Raw genomic sequence first — 17,265 nt, 5'->3', positions numbered from 1 at the left:
AGCTTTCGCATTACATACGTACATACAGATAAATCATTTATTTATGCTGTCATGGAGTTGCATGTTAAAAGGTAGTTTAGAGAAAGAGCATATTTAGTTATTGTAAGAAAGTGAAGTTAGAGTTAAGGGTGTGGTTTATCCTTTGGGAATGCAGGGGCAGAGCCAGGTGATTTTTCAGGAGTGATTTGAATTGTTTTGATGAGGTAATGGAGGCAAGAGAAGTTGGTAGGGTGTTCCATAGTTTGGAAGTATAGTTGGAGAAAAGGCCTTCTCCAGCTGAGTTTTTTGCTCTAGTCACCTGTAGTAAATATTTATTGTCAGAGCGGAGGGATCGAGGAGCAGAGTATGGCTGGATTAGATGTTTGAGGGATGGAGTTTTGTTTGGGTGGTGTAGAATTTGGTTGGCTAGGCTTAGCTGGTTAAATTGTAGGAGTTGTGGAAGTTCAAGCCAATGGAGCTGTTTGAGGGATTGACAGTGATGTGACCTGTATGGTGATTTAGTGGCGAATTTGGATATTTTGTTATAGCAAGCTTCTAATTTGTTAAGGTCTGATTTGCGTAGATTGATAAGGATAGGGGATGTGCATAGAAGAGTAGATAGCAGGTGGGTTCTGGCCATTGTAGAAAACAAAAGCCGCAGAGGCTCAACAGACCTAGAGTCTTCAGACCACCCGAGCCAAAAAAGTTTAAAGGAGAGTTCCTGTAGGTTCTTTGTGGTGATGAAGATTTCAATAGTAGTAAATCCAGAAAAAGGCGTGCTGAGTTAAAAAACTTTCTTTATTGTCACAAACGAGGTAACAAACAAACGAAGTAAAAGACAAGCGCTTTCGCCCGGTGATACCGGGCTTTTTCAAGTACAACCACTGAATTAAAGATTCAGCTTAAATAGCTTGCCAATAAAAACAAATTAATCAATTATTAAATTGAATTAATCAATTGAATGTTAAACGAAATTTTCACAATGCAATTAGTGAACACTCCAAGTAGAATGGAGCTTAGCAGCATCAACTATAAAAAATGTAATCAGTTTAAACTGTTTGAATTTGAATTAAAAACCATTGAAATTATGTTGTTATGCAATAAATATTGCTGCAAAAATTTTTGTTTAGTTACCAGATATCATCTAAAAATGCAATTTAAGAAAGTTTGAAAAAACTTTACATTAATCCTGTAACCAGTGATTTCATAGTGCATACATCTTATATTACGAATTATTGTCATAATAAGTTTAAAATAATTAAAATCAGTAAATCATCTAATCTTTAGTATGAGACCTATTATTCTTCACAGTAACATGCTTTGTAAAAAATGTGTTCATAAAATATATATAAAAAAAAAAAAAACTATGAATAGAAAAGTGTTTGTGTATGCCAGTATAATAAAACCGCCCTTTTCAAGGTATTAAATAACATGAATAAATAGATGAATAATAAATAAAAAATGCATATGTAATTAACCACCAATAAATATTAAATATAAATATCAAATCTTAAAAAATGCTTACCAATAAATATGTATATTAATTGAGGCCAAATTCATGCTGCAGTCAAAATACAAAAGTGCATTTATAGTATATGTAATATAACTGATATGCGCGCTGAACAAACATTGTTACCATCCTTGTTGAATAGTGCATGAAACTAACATCAACATCAGCAATCAATAATGAAGAAATTAATTATAGAACATTTCTTTTAGCCTTTAAGATGTAGGACAAACTAACATTTTCATTTAACCCTGGGAACTTGGTAGCATCTAGTTTTAGTTGCCAGATGAGTTCTCTACTACCAAGCCTTGTCTTCCAGTCACCCCCCCTAGGATCTTGGGTCACATTCTCTATAACAAAAAACTTTAAAGACATATGGGGGCAAGTGAGAGAGTGTTTGAAAAAAAGCATTGGTGTCTTTCTTTTTTTCAATATCATGCAAATGCTCATAAATTCTGCGCTTAAGTACTCTCTCAGTCTTGCCGACGTAAAAACCTGGGCATGCCTGACATAAACCCAAATACACAACACCAAAAGATGTGCAAGAATGATGACTGTTAGCTCTTAAGGTAAATTTTCTGGAAGGTATGTGCATGTGGTCATCTTGGAGAATATAAGAACATTGATGACACCTCCCACAGCTGTATGTGCCTAACTTTTTGTTAAAAACACTGTTGGGGTGTGTAACTAAAGGGTGTGCACTGTGTTCAAAGATACCCTTAAGATTAATGCCCCTTTTTCTCGTGAAATTTATAGTTTTGGGAAGAAATGCACTAATGTCCTCCTGCGTTGTTATAATCGGCCAAAAAGCATGAATGGTGTTCTCTATAAAATATGAATCACTTGTACAAGTGTATGAAAAATTCTTGTATGTGGTAGTTTCAGTTTTACTAATTGGTGAAGGTAAAGGTAACCCTATGCCTAGTAGAGGAGGATAAAAACGGTCCCTTTTCTCCAAAACTTTGACTAAAATCATTTGAAAAAGTGGCAAGGGGTAGCCTCTTTCTAAAAATAGTGTTCTCAAGTAGTCTACCTCTTTGAGAAAAAGCTCAAGGGAACTACACATTCTTGAAGCCCTGATAAGTTGTCCTTTCATGATACCTTTTTTGATATAAAGTGGATGACTACTATCAAAATGTAGAAAGGTGTTTGAGTAAGTGCTTTTCCTATAGATTTGTGATTGGAAGCACTTATTTTTTACATCTTTAGTAAGTAACACGTCCAAATAGTGTAATGTTGTGTCACTAATTTCATAGGTGAATGAAAGAAAATGTGTTGAGATGTTCAAATAGTCAAAAAATTCTTGAAAATTTTCTTTCGAGCCCTGCCAAAGAATGCAAATGTCATCCAGGTATCTTTTGTAATAAACTATGAATTGCTTCCACTTAGTGGAATGCACAAAGAGCTTTTCCCATTTGTGCAGTACTATATTGGCATAGGTCGTGGCACAAGGGGCACCCATTGCTACACCTCTTCTCTGTCGGAAAAATTCCCCGTTAAAATAGATGAAGTTATTTTGTAAGATGATGCCCATGAATTCCACTATGAGGTTGATTAAGTTGTTATTCAAACCAGTTTCAGATGCTAACACTTCATTAAACCACTCAATACCTGTATCGTGCGGTATACTGGGGAAAAGCTCAATGATGTCAATAGTCACCATAAAAATGTCAGAACTGTATGTTCCTGGAAGAATACTGGCTAAAAATTCCCATGAGTCTTTGCAGACAAATTCAAGAGTGGAAACACATTTTTTTTAAATGAAAATCAACAAATTTACTCAAGGGCTCAGTAATACCCCCTGCTCCAGCTACAATTGGTCTAAATTTGAGGGGTTCCAAACCCTTGTGTACTTTTGGAATCCCGAATAAAACCGGAGTTTTTGGTTTAGATACTAACAGGTAGTTAAATAATTTTTCATCTATAGCACCTTGCATGAGATGGTCATGTAAAAGATATTTTATACTGGACAATGCAATATTTAACTCATTTAATGAGATAGAATCATAAATATTAGTGTTCTGTAAAAGATCATGAATGTAGTTATCGTAATCAAAATGGTGCGTCAAAACTATACCACCCCCCTTGTCCGGTTTCATTACCCTGATTCCTTCCTTTTTTAATTTGTCAATCAATTGTTGTAAATGTGGGTTAAAGTTGGAATGTTGGTCCAAATGTTCAACAAAAGTATTCTCTCTCCAAGCATTTTCCACTAAATCTTCAAAAATCCTGAGAGCAGGATGGGTGGGGGGATTAAATGTACTGCTCCTAGTAAGAGAACTATCAGGTACTAGCTGTCCCCTAAAAAATACAGCAAGATTTAAGTTTCTAACAAAAAGTTTCAACTCAATAAGTGATCTCGGTAAATACATAGGTTTCGCAGGCACAAAGTGTAAACCTTTGGTGAATAGTTCAAAAAAGTCAGGGGTCACAGATAACTCTGTAAAGTTATAAATTGTAAAATTCTCTTTATTGATAACTTTATATCCTTTGTTATGGTCTTCTGGTTCCTCCTCATCACTTAACTGTGCAAAGGAAAGAGAAGGATCTATCTGGGCCCCCTCCCCCAGTTCTGCTGTTGGTAGTGATTGTTTCTCCCCACTGGTAAGTTGGGAGGGTGTGAATGTGTGGTTGGGATTGGTTAGCGTAAGGTGGATGTGGTTATGGTGAAGTATAAGTTCAGTAACAGTGGGAGTGGGTGGGAATTGGGGGTAGGGTATGGGAGTGGAGTGAGTGAACGAAGTGAGCGAATGGAGTGGGTTCAGACCACGCGGCAGCAGTTATGCACGAAAAATTAGTTGGGTGGTATGAGGCAGGTAAACTTTACTGCTTGATAGTTCTGCCTGACCAAGCCTGTTTCATCAATTAAATTTACCTTATGGCAGGGTAATTTCACCATGTAGGTATGCAAATGATAGCAGTAAATTATCTAGTCAGGGTAAAGTAGGGACTAGAAGTTGGGTAATTTAGGCAGATATCTAGCGACCGTCCAGTGTGCATACCAGATACGCAAGGCTAAATGGTTAGACAAAACCAGCTTTTTACTTATGTAAAAACATACACTGTTGCCGGAGTTTACCTGGGAGGTAGCAGGTGGAATTTCTGATCAGCCAATACCAGGAGATTGGAGAGGACCTTTAGGTATGTAATTCCCATGGGTGCTCCACTTAGCACTCTGTGACAGGGAACTGAAAATGGGAGAAATAAATGGAGTTTGTTAAGCAAGCATGTAAATAGAGGTCTTATTGTTGATAGATAAGGAGGTTTGGCACTAAGGATGTTGTGTGGGAGAGGTAGCAAGGAGAGATGAAACAGGAGAGAGTTTAACAGTTTAGAATGTAGAATAGCAAAGGTCTCTACACATTACACAAATAACGAGGCTACTATTACAATTAGAACCAATAACAACATCAACCCCGTGAGCAACAGAACAGCATTGATAAAATAACAGTTTAGGATGTAGCACAGGAGAGGTAACTACACAGTTCAGCATATGCATTCAGCGTTAATACTTGTTTAAGGATCATAACTGCTTAACAGCACTCAGTACATGTGTTGCCTCACTCACAACATCTAAAACATTAGAGAGATGTCCAACATTTGCCCTCATGCACAAAACTGTATTTAACTAGCTTATATGGTAATTTTAGTCCCATGCTTGTAGGGCTAAGTATGTGTACTGCATTACAAATGTAACGTCATCATAGCAATAGGTAAAGACACAAAGCAGGTGATATTATCATGGAGTTGCATACATGTGTTCTACTGTTTGTTACAGATACATAGGTTTAGGCTGATCCCACATTAAATATTTAGTAGGTAGACAGTGTTCCAGTAGGATAAAAATATTGCAGATCTGCCCCCAGATTGATTTAGTGCCTAATATCCAATGCCCGTTCCTTCAGATCTAGTATCGTCTATAGTACTGAGTCCAAAGCTATGCGCTTTATCAGTAGAGCGTGCCCACTTGTAACAATTAAATCCTGAGCTAAATGCTTTCATGCCTTGTCAGTAGAGCAGGTCCCCTTGAATACAACAAATTCCTGAGCTGAATGCTTTTGCACTAACTTCTAAACAATCAGCTTCAGTAGTACGATGTGCACGCTTTTAAATTCCTAAGCTATGCGCTTCAGCAGTACAGCGTGCTAGTTTTTATAAACTAATACTAGAGCTACTTGCTTTAGAATCAGAACATGCCAATTGAGATATTTATGCTGTACAGCACAGCACGCCCATTTGTATGAACTAATACCTATGTTAAAAATGATTTCGAAACACAGTGCGCCCATTAGTGATATTTGTACTGTGCCAACATATACATGTGACGAAGTGGCCGCGTTCCAAGGGGTGTAAGTTGCAGAGTTACACACTGCAGCGCATTCAATGCTAAGCTCTACATTTCAGAGCAAAGACTGAAAAATAAATAGTTCAGAAGCTCTACGCTTTAGCACACAGAATACCCATTCTGATAATACGTCAAATACAATTCAGTGGAGGTATAGCCAGAGTTAACTGTATTATACATAACTTTCCTGCTCTACGTTAATAAGAACCATAACATTGCCAATCCATAGTTTAAGTTATAATGCTGATAATAGTTGATAATACAGACCTTACTTGGTATGCACACTACACCTGGACCCCAGGACACCTTCCCAGTAGGATGCTACAGTTTAAAAATGGTGCCAGGGCAGATAACCATACTATGTTACCTCAGCTGTAATGTATGGAAGGGGGGAGTTCAGATTGGGTCAGATCACAAGGCAGCAGTTATGCACGTAAAACTATCAGTTGGGTGGTATGAGGCAGGTAAGCTTTACTGCTTGATAGTTCTCCCTGACTGAGCCTGTTTCATAAATTAAATTTACTTTATGACAGGGTAGTTTCACCATGTAGGTGTACAAATAATAGCAGTAAATTATCTAGTCAGGGTAAAGTAGGGACTAGAAGTTGGGTAATTTAGGCAGGTACCTAGCGACCAGCCAGTGTGAATACCAGATAGGCAAGGCTAAAGGGTTACACAAAACCAGCTTTTTGCTTATGTAAAAACATACACTGTTGCAGGGGATTTCCTGGGAGGTAGTAGGCGGAATTTCTGATCAGCCGATACCAGGAGATTGGAGAGGACCTTTAGGTACGTAATTCCTGTGGGTGCTCCACTTAGCACTCTGTGATAGGGAAACTGTTTCAGGGGTTTTCCTGGGAGGTAGCAGGTGGAATTTCTGATCAGCCGATACCAGAAGATTGGAGAGGACCTTTAGGTATGTAATTCCTGTGGATTCTCTACTTAGCACTCTGTGATAGGGAAACTGTTGCAGGTAGCAGGCGGAATTTCTGATCAGCCGATACCAGGAGATTGGAGAGGACCTTTAGGTATGTAATTCCCGTGGGTACTCCACTTAGCACTCTGTGATAGGGAACTTACTTGGTATGCACACTACACCTGGACCCCAGGACACCTTCCCAGTAGGATGCTACAGTTTAAACTTAACAGTAGCTGTTACCTCTAAGGAATAAATTCTCGAAGATGAGTGGCCCAGTACTGAACCATGGGTTACATTGATAATGACATATCTTTTTGAGAAGGTAGAGCAGCCAACAATAGTTTTTGGGGTTCTGTTTGTGAGTCATTTAGCTATCAAGTGAGTCACATAGGGATTAATATTTATGATGGGATAGTTCATCTTTTATAGATGACTGCAGAGTGCTATTGAATGCTTGTGTGAGGTCTAGATATGTGGTGTGTACTGATTTAACCTCATCCATTGCTTCAGTAACTATCACACATAAGTCACTCAGGTTAAGTAGTCAGGACCTGCCCTTATTAAATCTGAACTGGCTTGGGCTGAGAATTTGTAAGTTACCTATGTCCTTACTTATTACCTGGATATGGATCATTTCCATAGCCTTACAGATCAGGCTCGTCAGACTTATGGGTCTATAGTTTCTTGGGTCTGTTGATGCCCCGCCTTTGTGCAGGAGGTTGAGAGTCCTTCATTCATTTGGCACAAACCTTGTTAGGAAGCTGATATTGAATAGCATCTGTAGGGGGTCTGACAGGACTTGATTTAGGATGACCAGTAAGCAACCTGATATGTTATCTGACCCCAAAGAAGCAGCCTTCTTGGACTTGGATAGTGTCTTGTGGACTTGTTCATGGGAGATTTGGGGGTAGGTTTGTAGATGAGAGAATGAGATCTGGAGATGCAGGGAGGGGTGAGGGATGTGAAGTTAGAGCTAAATGTGTCTGCATGTAGATTGGTTGGCTATGTCTTCTGGGTCGGAATATGTGATATCATTTACCATTATCTCTGCATAGGTAGGACATTCTTTCTAAGTTTTCCGACATAGTTAAAGAAGGTTTTGTGGTTGCCCTTTGCCTGGGTGGCACTTTTTACCTCGTATCGGGATTTGGTTGATTTGACCAGTGCCCAGAGTTCCCTGTTAAGTTTTTTATATAATTTTTCCATAACTAATGAAGAATAGTTAATATGTGACAGCACTCGATTGATGCCTGCTATTGCATTCCTCTGCTAATATATACATGCAAAATTTATCATTTATACCACATGATATAATTTGAGTAGCGCAGTGGTACATCCTTTAAAAGTGCTGTCTTATACCTCCTGGTTCTGTTGTTCACTCCCCAGGTAAGATAAGGCTTTCTGTGCAGACTTTGTATGTCCTCAGACTCTGAGTTTACAGTGGATGTTCTTGTTTATCTCAAGGACATGCCTGGGAATTCATGAAAGGGCCTAAAGCTGTTCCCATGATATGATATTTTATGGTTCAGAGACATGTTAGCTGTGATGAGGAAAGACCTCATTATCAGCTAATGTGCACATCTCTAAATTGCAGTTACTGCTGCAAGATGCAGGTCATTGCTGATCTGCATGATGCTGTAGTGAACTGCTGCTTGTGTAAGCGTTTGCATTCCCCTCCTTCTCCCACACACACACACACACACACACACACACACACACACACACACACACACACACACACATTCAAACACAATCACATGCATATGCAACAAACACACACACACACACACACACACACATACACATTCAAACACAATCACATGCATATGCAACAAACACACACACACACACACACACACACACACACACACACACACACACACACACACACACACACACACACACACACACACACACACACACACACACACACACCACAGTCCCCGTACCTGTCTCTGACTTGCTTACCATTCCTCTAGCTAACATTTCTCCCGTCACCCCGTCCCCTTATTAGCTGAAGTGCCATTAAGACACAAGGGTTAAAGAACTCCTTGGTGGCAAATGTATCCTCCTAATTCCTGTAATTGTAGTTTGAGGGCTGATAAGGCACTATTGTAGTTTCTGTGGTGGGTAGTGTTTCCCCTACCCCCATTCCCTGTACTGCTGTCACTGCTGCTATAGCACTTACGTTTGAGGTAATCCCTAGTGTCAAGTGGCTCCATCTCCACCCACCAGTCCCCATAGGATTCCATGTTTGGTAGCTCAACACTGCCTTTGGCCATGTTCACTACTGTCAGTGCGTAGATGTCTTCCTAGAGGTGGCTTCAGGGGAATGAGCATGTGGTTGATTATCACATGCCTCTGCCTCAGGCTGCCTCATTAGCAGTCATTATTGCGGCAGAGCTAGCTTCACACAGTGTTGCATGTCTTCATAACAGAGCACAGTACAGTACAATGTTAAGAGTGCAACCACGACAGGTGCACAAAGATGTACACATCATGGTACCATTCTGAATTCCCTTGTGTTATGTGCATTGACAGCCCTTTAAATTTCCTGTAAATATATAGTTAATGTGTGAGGGAGTATTTATGCACATCCTGCAATGTACCATTGTCCCATCCAGGAACAGTTCTCATATGCCCATTGCCTGCTAACATAGGCTCTGACACCATCACCATAAATAAAATAAAGCAGGAAACAAAGAATGAATGAATGGATGAATGAATGAATGAATGAATGAGTGAATGAATGTCTGTTATGTTATATACATCACTGCACTATTCAAGCTTTCTTCCTGAATTCCTTCAGTAAATAAGTCCTGCCCATTAAGGTTAGAAAGGATACTGAAGTGAAATAAGAAATAGCTCATTCTTAACTATGAAAAATACAGTTTTAAATTTCTGTATTAATGGATTTCTTTATACTGAGAAAATTCAGAAATGTGAACACCTGTGTTGGACAGAATGCTGTGGGTGTGTCCCATTACAGTGAGTGCTGTCTTTCTTCTCAATCTAGGACAACCTATCAACACATTTGTCTTATCAACAGACAAGTCTTAAACATTTCAAAGAAATAAAGTACCAGCAAGAAAAAAAGATATCAGAAGTCAAAGTAAGTCATTTTTTATTTAGTATTAATTAAAGTCATTTATTTTTCTTTCATCTAATTTAGTAACATTTTGTTTTTAGACCAATGGCAAAAGTTTACAGAGACATATTGCATCAGAATTTGCCAGGCTTCACCAAGCTCTCAATGAAAAGGAAGAAAAGCTGGTTCAACAGCTCCAGGAGGAAGAAGCAGGGATTTTGAGACAGATGGAGAAAAACTTGACAAAAATTAAACAGGATATTGATTCTATTCAGAAATCAATCTCGAATATTCAGCTACAGCTGCAGCAGCAGGACGCGCTGACTTTTTTAGAGGTAAAGTTACAGAAACGTTGATGTGACACTGAATTCCTTCCAGATTTATCAACATGATTCTATCTAAATGGTTGTAAATTTGCAGTATGTGAAGAAAAGTTTACAAAAGTTGTCAGTGTTTATACATTTCTTCTTATACTGATAGCTCTTTACTATTTAAAGAATACAAAACTATGTAAAATAAATTAAGCAAAATAGCAAATTATTAAATCTATTCATTCTACTCAAGCTGACAAAAATACAGTATTTTAATATATATCTTTTCTGCTTAACATTTTCCAAATTTCAGACTTTTATTTACATTTGTACCATCTAACATGATGCCCCATTTATGTACTTCTCTTTCTCTCAAAGTAGCAGTTATTAGCCCTAGTGGTAACCCAATTATCATGTTAAAAACCTGTTTGTAGTTACCATAGCTCTACCCTTTTCACTTCTTTTAGTGTTATAGAGTTACTCTGAGTCTATTTGAAATGCCCTGGAGATTAATATAAGGTCATATTAAATCTTCCTGCTAATGTCTTTTGCTCTGCTTTTTGGTTCCTTCACCTGATAACCTTTTTCTCCATCACTGGGCTTCAGATGTGCTGTAGATGTTATATAAACTGCAATCAGAGTATCTCTCTTTCAGCAGGAGCTTTTTTTGTTCCTAGTGCAAGGGGTGGTAGTGCAATGAGCACATTGTGGGAATGTCACTTGCTTCTGTGGGTGTTGTTACCCTCAAGTACATTGCTCCTTACAAGCAGATCCTCCCTATACATTCTTATTATACCATGACCCCCCCAAAACGTGCACGCTGATTGGCCAGCGTGCACATTGTAAATCGATTTATACTAATGGAAAAAGGTCCGGTCGCCCGGACTTTTTTCCATTAGTATAACTCGTTTTTTAAAACACTGTCTCGCTATGTTAAATGAGTTTAACATAGCGAGACAGTTTTAAAATAAGCAACAGAGATCTCTGTTGCTTATTTTAAATCTGTCTCGCTATGCTAAACCCATTTAACATAGCAAGACAGGTTTTAAAAAAGCAACGGAGAAAGCAAGATCTCCGTTGCTTTTACTGTTTCGCTATGTTAAATGGGTTTAACATAGCGAGACAGTTTTAAAATAAGCAATGGACATCTCCGTTGCTTATTTTAAAGCGGTCTCACTATGTTAAACCCATTTAACATAGCGAAACAGTAAAAAAAGCAACGGAGATCTTGCTTTCTCCATTGCTTTTGCCCACAGCTCTGATGTACTGCGCAGGCGCGCAGTACATCAGAACTGCCGCGGATGCCAGACATCTGCGGAAGGGCAGTGAACAGGCATTATACTATGCCATTATTTAAGAAAAGTAATAGTTTCTTTTCTTAAATAATGTCATGGTATAATAGCAATAACCCACTTCTGGGTGTAGGTAATGCTGTATTTACCCATGGTTGGCTTTGTTTGGCCCCTCGGGACCAAACCACGCCAACCGTGGGTAAATCCAGCATTACCCACACCCAAGCGTGGGTTATTGCTATAGTATCCACCAGGGGCCTGGGTAAGACACATGTTCTAAAGTTGCATCCCCATCCTACTCCCATGCTTTAATGTTTGCCGTCTTTGTGAAAACATATAACTCTCATAATGTTTAACAACTTTAGGTTTCTCTTTGCTGCAATACTCCATTTATAGCACACAAATGGACATAACACAGCTCACTTTATTTATTGCTCGAAAGACATATAAAATAACTTCTAGCTCCTGACAGAACTGTATCTTAAATGGACCCTGTTGTGGTAAAGGGTGTTTTTTTTATTTTGGGTATTTAATCTTAGCTCATTACTTACAGTTATACCCAAAGTATTGCATTCATAAGCTTTCCTTGTTTAGTGTCTATTTATTTTGCACATCTGTCAGCTTTAGATTTGGCAACACATCAGGAAAACAATGATAGTGCCCCACAACTAATAAACAGGATGGAATTAAAAATTTGGCCTAACAATGTTTTACATATTACGTATATCAAACTGAGGTCAAAGTTGAAACTTTTTTGACACAATAACATCAATATTTCGGTTTCATATAACAAAAGGTAGGCATTGGTCAAAATCTGTTAATTCAGAAAATCTGTTTCAGTCTAGGAGATAATGTTGCTGCTTCCAGGATTCTGAGAGAGAGAGAGAGAGATATCAGGAGAGAAATTTATTTCTTTCCTTTAAGCTATATGATCACAATATGTGACATAAATGTCCATACTGGCTATGTGTATTACTTACCTATGAACCTCCAGCTATTATTCAGATGTGTCACTCCAGAGTGAAAGATAATAACCATAACACTCTGTAAGAGAAGAATATCAAGGCAAAGGTCTAGGTATAAAATAATTTATGATCTTATTACAGATAGCGTGTATACATGTATAAACCCATATAATATATTTAATGCCAGCATTTTTAAGGATGGTTTATAGAACTATCCAAATGGCTCCATTCCTGAACCTTGCTGACCCATTTATTTCTCAGTGAGTTGGGGGGAACAGTTTTCCCCAGTCTGGGTGACAGACTTATGCTTCATTCATTCTCTGCCCAGAGAGCCTTATCAGCCCAGTTATTCCAACATTGTGACAAAACTTGGGTGATGGAAAGTGAGCCAGTGTGCATTTTTTGCTGATTGCCCTCACTCCTCTCCAGGTGGCTTACATGCTACACTAATACTACTACCTGGAGTTACATGAGAGGTGCCATACATGAAAAGTCTACATGGAGAGGCATTGTGCTCACTTGCAGTGCAGGCATGCTAAGTTCCTTACCACTGGTGATAAACCTGCATCTTTATAAACTTCCATGTGCAGTAAGGCAAACTGCACCATCTCTTCAGGATGAGTGAGATGACACTGGCTGCTCGCTCCCTTCCTCCTCCTCTTCCTCTTTCCGTGTGTGCCACTAGTGAAATATAGATTGTCTGGAGAACAGTCAGGGCTTTGTCCTTCTAGTAGAAGAAGTTAAGCACCAAATAGTTCTTGATGAGCTACTCTCTTCCCATTTACTTATATGCCAGATCTATGCATCCAATATAGGAAGACAAGCAATGCACATGATTGTAAGCAGGACATGAATTTCTTAAATGGAGTTTTAAAGGGATGCCATATGAACTGAGTTACATCTGAGAAGAATAGTGTTATTTAGTAAGACATTTTCTTTTTTTCCAAATTAACAAAACGTGAATTTCCTAATTCACTAAAGTTGATGATATAGTCCTAAAAGTAAGTAAAAGAGGTAAAACTAAACAAAAATATTAACCAGTATAATGGGGTCCTAATGTATTCTCAGAAGTTATATTTTTGACAGCGCATGTAGGCATGCATAATAGTCATCAAATATTTAGTGGACAAATTTGAATGCTGCACTTATTATACAATCCACCATGTTTACAAATACCCATAGCCGGCCTTAGGCATAGGCCAACTAGGCGGCCGCCTAGGGCGCTACTCTAGCAGGGGCGCTTTTCCAATATTTATTTGGTGTAGGTAGACCAGGATAGGGGCACCAAGTGGTGTGGTGGGGGGCGCCGTGGAGCCCTTTTGCCTAGGGTACCAGTTGACCTAAGGCCGCTCCTGAAATACCTTCAAATTTCAGATAAATGATTAATTCATTAACATGTAGCCTGAGCGGAATTTCACACCTCCTGACACCAGAAGTTTTCCTGGCTGAACAGCTTTCGCCTGAGCTAAATTCCTGAAAATGTAGTGTTGCAACTTATTTGTAAACACACATAAAAAATGTTGAAAACTGCAAAGGTACAAAAAAAAAGTTAAAAATATGAAAGTTCTTCGGCACACACTCCTCTTATGGTGATATTAGCATGTCAGCTAGACATACCAGTGATCTTATACTGAACAATTAATTAGACAATTACATACATTTCCTTGTGACAAAAATCACGCAAACCCTTTAACATTGCTCTAACTATATCAAATACACTCCTGCTATCACTATTATTTTTTGTTCCTGCAGGTGTGGTCTTTATGTTACAAAGAAGTCTTAGATATCAATCCATGAATGCAATGTTTGCATAAAAATGATCTGTATTTTGCATACGCATTTAAATATCTGCAAAATAGTGCTAGTTAGTCACCAAATATCAGTACAAGTTTTTCCAGCATTGTGTGTGCTTTTATTTGATACCATGAAGTTTCATATAAGCATATTTTTTACTCAACTTATTAATATAACTATTAATAAATGGCATATATTCATATAATTTCTGGAAAACAACTCACATTTTCTCTGCTTCTGAGTATCATATTTTCCTGCAGAGCCATTCCTATGGTGACAGACTATTTGAAATGCTGCTCTACAATACGTTCTGGTGAACAATGCCTTAATTATTTACTGAAATATGATATCTATACATGAATGCTTATTTATTATTAATTAAACAAGTGCTAATATTTGCAAAGTGGTAGTAGGCAGACAATGAGTACCATATACATTCCATCTGTGTCTTGTTATTAAGTCATTAATAGAATTATTAAAGTGATCCATTTTCATATTTTGGCATGAAAAGAAATCTTAACTTCTTGCTAATTTTCTATTCTGGTTAGCAGATATTCCTGGTCTGTGTGCTGAACTCTATTGTGGAATACTGTTCCACCTCAATACTATGTAGACAACACTTGAGATATTTACATTAAGTATACAAAAAATATGCACAGATATATTTAAGGATAAACAGTTACTAATATCTTAAAAGTGGTGGCAGCTAGAAACAAGAAGCAGTAAGTCATTTCTCAACATTACATAAGTGTTTATTTGATATCAAGAAGTACCACAGAAACTCATTGATTCCATGTAGGCAAGTGGCAATATGAGTATTAATATTTTACACATTTTAATGAAATATCACAGTATTCTAATTAACAGCCATCTAAATTCTGTCTTGAAACATCCTTAATCTTTTATGCTGAGCTTATGAAATTCTGCTCCATAATGCTTTCAAATGGACACTGCCTAAGATATTAACATAAATATATTTTTCCATATATGTATTGCTAAATAAAGAAGGAACATTTACAACCTGATGGTAGTTAGAAACCAGCTTTTAATGCAGAGATTTCCAGCATTAACCCTTTCATTCAATGTCCAGAGTGTATGAATACAGCCCACACATATATATTTTTTCTGGTTCAAGTTATTTATAGAAATATTTCTATGCTTTGTATTTATCATTTTGAATTAAAACAAATCACAGTATATAAAACATACAGACTACTCAAACTGGGTCTACCATTGCTGAACTGCATGCTGACTTTGGTCCAACTGAGCACTGCACTGCTTAACATGTTTGCATAAATATGATAATTTTGCATATTTTATTGCCAAACAAATATAAATATTATGGAAATGGCAGAAAGAAGACACCACTGTCAATGACAAGTTTTGAGCATTATGTATTCTTTCATTTGATACCATGATATATTTCAGGTTTAAATTATGAAATAAATATTAGTGTTGCACACCTTTGTAATTCTGCATTAAAATAAATTGCTGTATAAGAATTAAAGAGAACCATATTTGTGTTTAATGCCTTTTCTGTACTGTATGCTGAGGTGGCCTGTGATATGATACTCCCTAACGATTTTAAAAGAGCTTTGCTTAAAAAACAATAGAACTTGCTTTGCCACTGAATACCATTACACAGGTAAAGTCTTTTATATGCCTTCCAACAAGTTACTAAGAAAAGGCCCCACAGCAATTACATATAAGCTAATGTAGACCTATAGACATGGCATGGAGAATAGTGTGAGAGGGGAACGTGACCTCATCAATAAACATGACATTCCAGAGTTACAGCACTGGTATGATTACTGTATGATGGCACAACATTACAATAGATGTTAATAGCAAAACAACTTGAAAAAAGATCCAGTCCAGTGTAAAGACATCATCTAAATTTCATCCTGTACCTTTTCCATGCATTTAGCAGTCACACTTATGAAAAGCAGAAACACATTTTCCACACTTCAAATTCTTACTATTAGGCACATGTTGTAGCCCCCCACCAAAAGTACCAATTTGCCCACTAATTATAGCCACTCTATTGACTGTGTACACATCAGATTTCTGAATATTACCAAATAAATCATCTCTTGCCATACTTATACAGTGACATCTATTATATCCCCCACTAATGTGCCCACCAGTTATTGTAACACACAGTGCCATCCACTATATCCCACACAGATATGCCAACCAGTTATTACAAATGTATTTGGTATGCACACATCAGATGTCTGATTGTGGTAAAATGAATTTATGAATACAAAAAAAAACAGAAACAGTAATATATTTCAGTTTGTTGCTGTCATGGGTATATAGCATAACCCATTGTGAGCCCCCTAAACCCACAGATGTGACAACTAAGAACAACCATTTTAACTGTGTATGTCAGATAGATGTTTGTAACCAAAAAATAAAAAATACATAAGTGACAGCCAGAGTAGAATAATGAACTCACTTTCAGAAGCAAATGGTGTAGACCATTACAGCTCTTCACAGAACCCTACCAAAGATGTGGCCACTAATTACACCCAATTTATTGACTATTTATACACAAAACTCCTAATTCTGATGAAAGCTCACTCGTGCATGCAGACAGACATTCAACCCCCAGCACAGACACACATACACACTTGCATGCACGCACACACACACACACACACACACACACACACACACACACACACACACACACACACACACACACACACACACACACACACACACATAACACACACAAGCACACACATATAAACACACACACATGCTTTAATTGTCTAATTGTTGTACAAATAAAATAAAAGCCAACTCCACTACCATCTCCAGCAATTGTAGTCACTTCATTGGTTTCATAAATCTAAGATGCCTGATTTTGAAGAAAAAATGGCAACAACGAGGCTTTTTAGGTTTGCTTCACAAACACATAGTGATCATAGGAAAGTTCACCAATGTACTTCAGACAAATGCATGGTAGTCCTCCAAAGCCAGGAAGGCTGTTTAAACTAAGGAAGCACAACTCAGAAATGGCAGTGCACGTTAAGCCAATATGAACTTCAAATCTT

The 17,265-nt window shown here is 37.7% G+C and overlaps 1 protein-coding gene across 2 annotated transcripts in view; it reads left to right on the top strand.

The window, feature by feature from the left end:
* LOC122813688 (zinc-binding protein A33-like) overlaps nt 1-17,265 on the top strand; it is a 132,783-nt gene that overhangs the window by 22,380 nt on the left and 93,138 nt on the right. For both annotated transcript variants that reach the window (XM_044086144.1, XM_044086143.1), the window contains exons 2-3: nt 9,767-9,862; nt 9,940-10,173. In XM_044086144.1, the coding sequence (XP_043942079.1) occupies nt 9,767-9,862; nt 9,940-10,173 (330 nt within the window). The remainder of the gene's footprint in view (nt 1-9,766; nt 9,863-9,939; nt 10,174-17,265) is intronic.

This window comes from Protopterus annectens, chromosome 10.part0, assembly GCF_019279795.1.
Source record: "Protopterus annectens isolate FY-2018-M chromosome 10.part0, PAN1.0, whole genome shotgun sequence".
Lineage (NCBI taxonomy): Eukaryota > Metazoa > Chordata > Ceratodontiformes > Protopteridae > Protopterus > Protopterus annectens.
The sequence above is the reverse complement of the archived record's forward strand: the minus strand, read 5'-3'. Positions and strand labels throughout refer to the sequence as shown.